General features: G+C 38.3%; 1 protein-coding gene across 1 annotated transcript; it reads right to left on the reverse strand.

The window, feature by feature from the left end:
- Window positions 1-69: 69 nt before the first annotated feature.
- Window positions 70-7,624, reverse strand: LOC113800935 (histone H2A deubiquitinase MYSM1). The gene is made up of 3 exons (XM_027351756.2): window positions 7,496-7,624; window positions 3,266-3,539; window positions 70-2,554 (listed from the first exon to the last, which is right to left on the reverse strand). The coding sequence occupies exons 1-3, from the start codon at window positions 7,564-7,566 to the stop codon at window positions 335-337; spliced, it is 2,565 nt and encodes an 854-aa protein (XP_027207557.2). The 5' UTR covers window positions 7,567-7,624; the 3' UTR covers window positions 70-334.
- Between the last annotated feature and the right edge of the window lie 1,862 nt (window positions 7,625-9,486).

Below are 9,486 nucleotides of genomic sequence, written 5' to 3' on the forward strand. Positions count from 1 at the left end.
GTTCATAGTTTCAATTTCTTCAACCAGTACTGGCCATAAATTTTAACTCCATTAATAAAAAGTAAACAATAACTGTTTACTATTATATTTATTGACAATATCAGGTACATAAAATTCAGTATATACAAACTTAAAGCTTACTTCTAGAACGAAGTGACATTTAACAATTCCCTTCGAATGTAAGCATACATTGCATCACATACTGTAATTGGTAACTCCTGTTGACTCTCCCGTAACAAATCGCATGGAAGATATGAACTATGCCATCATCTTGTATATAACGAAGCCATCGCATAATCAAGAACAGACACGACTCACACCGCCAATCACAAAACTAGCTATCCATATATTCTCTCACAGCAGCAAGGAAGGTCGTGCGCACAGCCTGCAGCGGCCCGTACAGATGAGGAGGTAGATGATGTTTGAGAGACGCTATCGCCTTCTCCCAGTTGGTCACTTGTCCCCGCCACTCCCCTCGCCACTCCACAGCCATGCCATCCTCTCTAGCGCCGCCCACCACGAGCCTGATGCCCTGACACACTTCCCCCCATGCCCCCGGAATCACCTCGCTGACAGACCAGGAGAGCTTGTACGGCGTCCCGGACAGTGGTGCTGCTGCTCCTCCTTCTGCGTTACCGGTATTCTCGTGGGGCGGCTTGTCTAACACAATGCATCTGATCTGAGAAGCCTCGCTCCGGTTGGTAGGGCAATAGGGACTCACAATAATGCCAAGGAAAGGCGCGTCTTGGCGGGCGAACCACTGCTGCATCTGAGACTGGGTTTCTACATCCTGCACCGACGGGTTGGGTGGGAAGGTCGGGTGGGAGTGATACCAGCCTACAACTTGAACTCCACCTTCATGTATGGCAGTGCAGGCCGCACTCTGAGACACAGGACACATGTCGCATTCCACACCAGAGCTCACAGCCTTCGTCGGGACTGCAACTGTCACATGCAATGTATGGGCAGCTGGATCATAATACCCACCTAGCAAACCCATTACCTCTGCCAAGGAAGTGTGAGCGTGAATATCAAGAGTAATAAGTGCATGAGCATGCATGACAACAGAGAATGGAGCCGGGGTATCCGGGTCATGTTCCAGACAGCGGACGAGCTTGAACTGCTCCAGCCTGCCTCCACTCCTCCCTGCCCCTAGGCCAGCTCTATTCCGAGGAGCCTCAGGGATATGACAGGCATCGACAATGGCTCCCGACTCATCATGGCTGATTGTGAGGCCGCCTCCTTCGCTCATGGAAACATCCCACTTCTTTTTCTGTTTCTGGCGTGTCACTTCCGATCTATCTACTTTGGCCACCGGTTTGCTCGGAACTGCTACCTTTTCTTTCTGTTTCACTCCAACAATTAAGGGAGTACTATAATTACTCTCTGGACACCCAAAATTTATTGCTCCAATTTTCTCAAGGTACTCATGCACTTTCCCAATGGAATTCACATCACCACAGTTCTTCAGACCTGCACGTACTGCTGTTTTTCTAACATACTTTGGTCTCACCTGCTTCCAAAAACCCAGTAAGTAGTTCCGAATCTTCAAATACCTCTCAGGCGTCTTGACACCTCTACTATCAAAATACTCAAAATGCACTTTCTTTTCTTCTTCAGTAATGGTGTTCATATCCATTTCATACTCTTGAGCTGGAGGCGAAAAATTGAACACCAACTGTTTCCTACTTTCTGAGCCATAGCCTTCTTTGACAGGTTGGATACTCTTACTTTCCACAGTTTCCACTACTTCGTCACTGGTATTTTCTTTAGTATCTTGCTGAGCCACAGAGGTACTTGGTGCCTTATCAACAATCATTAGCTGTTCGTCATCACTTACATCAATATCAACATCGCTTTCTTCCATGTCATCTTTCACTATATGAACAACCTGACCCTCCATGAACGGTGCTGGACTTTTCTTCGAAAGGCTCTCATTCTCTTTCGTTGGCGACTTTACTTGCTGACTAACAACCTCCTGATTCAACCCGTTCAGTCCAATAGTGAGCTTGAGTTTTTTAGTCTTCTTTTTCGGTCTCTGAGGTGACTTCATCTTGAACGGCAGCTGAGAGACGGGAGAACTGTTCTTTTTCCTCTTGATTTTCTTGTGGTTTTCTTTCTTCCTCTTCTCTGGAGACTTTTTGGGGGAGCTGGCAACGTTCTCAATGCAGGTCTGCATTCCATCGGTTTCAATCACCCACTCTTCACCCACAGAGGGAACAAAAACCTCAACGGACGAATGGAAATCCTGAGCGTCATCATCAATACCAAGAGTCTTTTTGCTTTCTCCGAGTGCATTCCTGCTTCTCTTTGGTGACAGGGGGGTGGTTGTAACAGTGGTAGTTGCTGTCTCAATGAGTCCCAGTGGATCCTCCAGGTCTGTTGTAATGCAACCAGGATCAACGGGCATTAAAACATAGGAATGCTCTAAGCTCTCTGATTCTTGAATTACATTCACAGTCTCTGCCCATTTTTTGTGGAAGCTACGCACTTGTCCTGCAGTCTTGGTGGCTATGAAGTTTGAGATTCTATTCCAGTTGGGTCCAAAGAGTTCCTGTAATCAGAAAAAAAGGATGGTCAGTGTGGTCTCTTCTATCAGCCACAAAAAGCACTGAACAAGTAACATGTCTAAGAAACCTCCAGCAGTTTGTTTTTCTATTCTAACTGAAAAATATTTCTTTGCCATTGCATTACATACTTTTCCCGTTTTATTTGTAATATCATCAAATGCAACCTATAATATCCTCTTTCATAGTTCTGAATTAAAAATCAATATTAAGTTTTCCTATTCTCGATAAACTCACTAGACAGATGTTATATCCATAATATATAACTAAATATGTTCCTGTTCTATACTTGGTTTGTTAGTCTAAAAGTTGGCTAGTTATTTAAACCGACTTTCCATAACACAATAGGCATCTGCTAGTTAGTAACTTCAATTTCACGCTGCACATTAGGGGTAATCATTATCGTCTCTCAAGTGACTAAGACTGTATTATAAACCTACTTACATTAATGTGGCACTTCTCAAAAAGAATTGATACATTTTCATGAAAAAAGGTATTTCATAATTTCTTAAAGTAATCAAAGTATACTTAAATCTATACAATAACAATATGAATAATAAATCTTTTAATATGATAGCATCTAAGGGGGCAATAACATTTCTCAAACATTCATACGTACAAACAGAAACGACTCTACAATAATTTAAAAATCTAATAAAGCGCCAGCCAGACTACGAAACCCATAGCTCTGCCCTCACCATGCCTTTGATAAAGAGATCCTTCTCGATCTCATTCCAGTGGCTCTTCCGCTTCCGGTTATGCGAAGACCGCTTGCCATTTGGAGACCCAGAACTCTGTTGCTGCGTGGTACTAGTGCTTGTCCCTACAAGGCTCGATGGTGTTTTGTGGCTGTTGGTGGTCGTCGGTTGGCCTGTGTGGGTTGTGGTTGCCGTGGTGTGCAGAGCAACACCCGCTTCCCCAAAGAGCCCAAACTCTCCCTCAGAGTCGAAGTCGAAAAAATCAGGTTCGCTCCTGTAATGAGATATGTAGCATATATCAAACCTGCTTATATATCAATAAGATAATTAGAGCACCTTGTAAATAATATTTTCTAAGATTACTTGTTATGAAAAATTTTACCACAAGAATCTTCACTATTAAAAACTTGAAGATTTTGAAACAGGTTTAGGACAATAAAGCATAATACACAATTTTCCATCAACTGTTATTGTCATTTCAATTAAAAAAAAAAAAAAAAAAAAAAAAAAATACATAAGAAATCATTAGTATCTACCATCATCTATCATTAAACATTTCTATCATATGCTTATTGTAATAGCATTACTACTATCATTATCACTATATCACTATATCATTAATAATAATAATAATGATAATAATAATAATAATAATAATAATAATAATAATAATAATAATAATAATAATAATAATAATAATAATAATAATAATAATAATAATAATAATAGTAACAATAATATTAATAATAATAATATTAATAATAAAAATAAAACAATAACAAAAAAATAAGAAGAAAAAAAACAATAACAAAAAAAAAATAAGAAGAAGAACAATAACAAAAATTATGATAATAACAATAACAATAAAAATAATAAAAATAATAATAACAATGACAATAACAATAATAATAATAAATAATACTGATAATCATCATTATCAATATCATTATTACTTATTATAATAATCATTATTATTATCTATTAGTTCCATTATCATAATAACAATAACTACAACAACAATGATATTAACAATGATAAAAATGACAATCATAATCATAAGAAGAAAAATGATGATGATGAAGATGATTGATGATGATAAAAGAACAACAAAAATAATGAATAGAAAAAAAAAATCAATAAAAATTCTCTTCTTGTCTTCAATCTACTCTTCTTCCCCCCAGAAAACTTCAAAACACAGTTGTAACTCTAAAAATATCAACAAAATTATAACTACAATTTTGCAACGAAATTCCTCTTCCTAATAACCATAACCAAAACACAAGTTTCTTTGATAACTCTTGAACTTGCAACCTTATCTACTCATCACCATGACCTCCACTCCTTTGGCACTTTAGCAACGGCCACTGAACAACCTCCATGTATCTCACATGACTGATCTTGGATGGTTTACTAATTTTTTTAAATTGCAAGGGAGGTCTACAAGCTCTCTGTTGCCTAATTTTCAACTGACTATTTTCTATATGTAATCGTGTTGCATGTGTTCATTTTTTGTTGTTAGTATATTCTCTGTCAACATTGCTCCCAAACACAAGTGGACATAGGAGAAACATCCACTGAAGAATGAGCATACTATACCGCGGGATGACATGGCAGACGTGCCAGTCCCTTTTTGCTCCAACTCTGACTCAATAATCTGCCAAATCTTATAGCTGAAATGGCTGAAAGCGGTGAGTAAAGTGCAATCCTAGGAATATGTGAATGCATTTAGTGATCTATTACAGGACTATGCCACCTGTATGACCTTTGTTTTTGTTTTCTATGTCTGAGCAACTTCATTTCAAGATCTGTTTCTCATCAATATCAATTTAGTATTTTCTCCCGCAAAAGTATCTTTCAATCACTATACCCTAAATGTACTTGTGTAGGCAGCCATATAAAAGCTAAAAACTGTTTTAGTCAACGTTCTTTTCATGCTGGATTAAATTTTATTATATGGCGAAAAGTTCACTGACTAACCACATACCAGAAACTAGTCAGAACAAAACAGCTTGTGTTAACACACTCCATCTTTGCTAATCTTTAACGGAAGTTTTACCCATCGCTTGCCCTTTGGGCACTGCCTGAGGGTAAGGTTGATGGGAGACTTTGCCCCCTAACACTCCCTGCACCTCGGTATGCGCAACAAAATAGGGCTGAAACTCTGGAGCACCAAGGGGACTTACACTGCGGGCAGCACTTTACACAATTTTTCCCCATATCTGTGGTGTTACCATTCATGTCTGCAGATTATTTCTTGTTGTCTACAAGAATATCATCTTCAATTTGCACCAGTTTAGTATGTCCATACCATAAAGATTAACCGGAAACCCTTTCTGATTTTGTTATTATATGGATATGAACTGTTAGTAATCCTCCAAAATAAAACTAAGAAGAGTTGGTAAAAAAACTAACAATATTTTTATAGAATTTATAGAGCAACAATATTAGGTAAGAAATGTAATCTGTGCAAAATGGATGTATGCCCAATTATTTATTTCAAAAACTTAAGATCTGCATATCCAGAGATACTGCAACCTTCATGCTTTTGTGTTCCTGCAATGGCTAGGGTTTGTCTACCTTTTCATTTCTGAAAATTCACTATTTTTTATTTTTTATCTACCCTATTTTAAGAACTCGAGCAAATTTTTTTGTTGGCAGAGGTTTCATGTATGGCACCTATATCCAATCTCTCATGGTTAGGCGTATGGCACACATATGCATGAGCAAATATAAATGTCTTTTCAAGATAATAAGTATGAAGCTAACCTAGCCTAATTGAGAGTGGTATCATCTTCTCGTGTTAAGAGGCTGCCATTTCGTTTGTTTCAGCAAACGTGCAAAGGACACCAATCAAGGGCTTTTCTGCCATACCTGTAGTCACTTCCTTTTGTTTCACACAGCCCTCTAATTTTGCAATTATTATTCCTTCTTTCAATTACCAAGGCTATAATATGCATGAATATCTTGTTATATTCCAGCACAAATGATATAAATGAAAGTATTGGTAATGTTTATGAAATGAACTTTCCACTCTGAGTTCAACTCCCTATTACTCCAGCCATTTCTGGGAAATTTAGAAACTGCTATATGAAGTAAAAACCCTCATAAACAGGGGCTTTGCCCCTAGACCCCCATACAATCGCAAAACTTCCCTGTCGGGGACACAGCCCCTGGACCCTCACATAATCTCCGTGGACATACTCTCTGTGAAGCATTTGTCACAACATATTTTCGTAATTTTTCACATCATTTTCTGCCTACAAAGATCATTATATGTTTAAGAGGGTGTAGTTTTTCCATTTGATATTGATGTCATTTTGTTTTCCTGTAAATTTATAACAAAGTATTTCATGATGCGCAACTTTCTTATTATGAACTTGCGAAAGTAAAAGCCTTGATGAAGTGTCTTATTTTCGATCATTCTATCCATTACAGGCAAATTTTACCTAGTACTACATGGTTGTGGGATACTAAAATATACCAAACACAGCACCCTCTACTATTATAATGTCCTTCAAATCCTTTGATAACCCAAGATCAATACTCTCTATTGCAAGTAGAACTGCCATCACATAATGCATATACAAACAGAGAGAAAACGTAGATTGGTCTGCTTAATTTTTTAGAAATATTTCCTTAATGAAGAGGATTAATTCCCTATATTGGCCAACAGCAAGAGGTTCTACGAAAAGCTTTCTTTACGATGGTCAGAAATGTTCCTGTGTTTAGCCTGGGTGACTGACTTAACTACTAGGCCCCTCAATATTAGTCATATTAGTTTTGCTAATTCCAATAATTGCAGAAATGTTATACACGTGTGACAGTACGTTAACAAAGTTTGGTTCCTTATAGGTGTATGAGAGTATTTTACATTCCATTTGCATGTTCACTTTTTTGCGGTACGTATAAATATGTCCATATATATAATTGTTTTATTATGGTATTAGGAATCATTATGACTTCTGTCATTACCGGCTAACCAGTTACGTGGACAACGAATTTCAAAAGAAATTCAATACCTATTTAAGCAAACGAGAAATTACTGAACAAAATATAAAAAAAACTGACAATAACAAACTTTCCATCGACATGATTCTGTCCAGTCGACTTTCCTGCCTGCCAAAATAGTACACATTTCACGTCAACTCCGGAAGGAACGCCTAATCTAGGAGTTGTAGAACACGCACAAAACACTCCTCTACTCAGAAATGATAAAATGAAACGACTCACTTAAAGTCCAAGTCCACCAGGCCCACGACATCGACGTCGAGTGTGTCTCCGAGCTCCTCCGAAGACGCCATTCCCAGCCAAACTCCTAGAACATGTTCGGATCGCTGGGTTATGGCGGGGTTTGCTTTCTTTTCATTATTTTTTATGCATTTCAGAATTGTATGATGTTAATAATCAAATCTGAACCCTCTATATTGTATTTCTTGTAGTTTAAAGTTAGCTTTGGTGGGGGGAGTAATATGGTTAGGAGGATATATAATATGAAGCCGTAGTTAGCTGTTCACGTTTCGAACTTAGCAAGAGAGAGTAATAATAATAACTGATTAAATAGTTATCATTCAATAACCGTGAAAATAAAAACCCATACTTCTTATAAACTCGAAGGATGTCTTCAAGTTTACGTTTCATTAAGAAAAATAGTTTGTTTAAATAGCATTAATTACTACATGATCGAGTATTTTATCAATCTTACAGTTAGAACTAATGCAAATTTATTTAAGAAAACATACAGCACTAAGCAAGATTTTAAGATAGACAACGTAAATATTTCAGGAAAATGAGATGTTAAGAGTAAAGTAAAAACATTTCAAAAGCAAAACCAGATACATTTACTCTTAATTATTTTCAGTATCACAATTTTCTAGTGGAAACGGCGGTTCAACATTGTTTCATTTTCTCACTAGATTATAGCTTGTCCATTCACACACACACACACACACACACACACACACACACACACACACACACACACACACACACACACACACACACACACACACACACACACACACACACACACACACACACACACCCGCACATATATAAGTCTCTCTCTCTCTCTCTCTCTCTCTCTCTCTCTCTCTCTCTCTCTCTCTCTCTCTCTCTCTCTCTCTCTCTCTCTCTCTCTCTCTCTCTCTCTCTCTGTGGGTGTGTATACATACATACATACATATGTGTATGTGTGTGTGTGTGTGTGTGTGTGTGTGTGTGTGTGTGTGTGTGTGTGTGTGTGGGTGTGCGTGTGTGTGTGTTGTGTGTGTGTGTGTGTGTGTGTGTGTGTGTACATATATGAGAGAAGGGGGGGGGGGAAGACATAGAGGCAGAGACGAGAGAGAGAGAGAGAGACAGCCGGGCTGACAGACAGGATCAGAGACCACACACACACACACACACACGCACACACACACACACACACACACACACACACACACACACACACACACACACAACACACACACACACACACACACACACACACACACACACACACACATACATACAACACACACACACACACACACACACACACACACACATACACACATACACACACATACACACACACCCATAGAGAGAGAGAGAGAGAGAGAGAGAGAGAGAGAGAGAGAGAGAGAGAGAGAGAGAGAGAGAGAGAGAGAGAGAGAGAGAGAGAGAGAGAGAGAGACGACAACCCCCCCCCCCTCTCTCTCTCTCTCTCTCTCTCTCTCTCTCTCTCCTCTATATATATATATATATATATATATATATATATATATATATATATATATATATATATATATAAAGAGAAAGAGGAGGAGAGGGTGCAAAGATGAGACAGACATACACACTAACACAGAAAGAGAGAGAGAGAGAGAGAGAGAGAGAGAGAGAGAGAGAGAGAGAGAGAGAGAGAGAGAGAGAGAGAGAGAGAGAGAGAGAGAGAGAGAGAGAGAGAAAGAGAGAGAGAGAAAGGAAGTAGAATTTTTTTTTTTAGAGTAATAAAATATATATTAAGGTAAGAATATTCATTTATTTCATATATTTATGTGTAACTCATACCGTTATCTCATGTTAATAAGAATAAAGTGAAATTCCATTTTTGTAAAGGGATCCATGTAAGAACACATTTTCTTTCATGAACCTCATCTTACGGCGTAAACATCAACAACGAAATGTAAACAACCCACTGTGGTGCCACGTACAGTGCATCCACCTCAACAGAAGCAAATCAG

This window comes from Penaeus vannamei, unplaced genomic scaffold (genome assembly GCF_042767895.1).
Source record: "Penaeus vannamei isolate JL-2024 unplaced genomic scaffold, ASM4276789v1 unanchor538, whole genome shotgun sequence".
NCBI classification, from domain to species: Eukaryota; Metazoa; Arthropoda; class Malacostraca; order Decapoda; family Penaeidae; genus Penaeus; species Penaeus vannamei.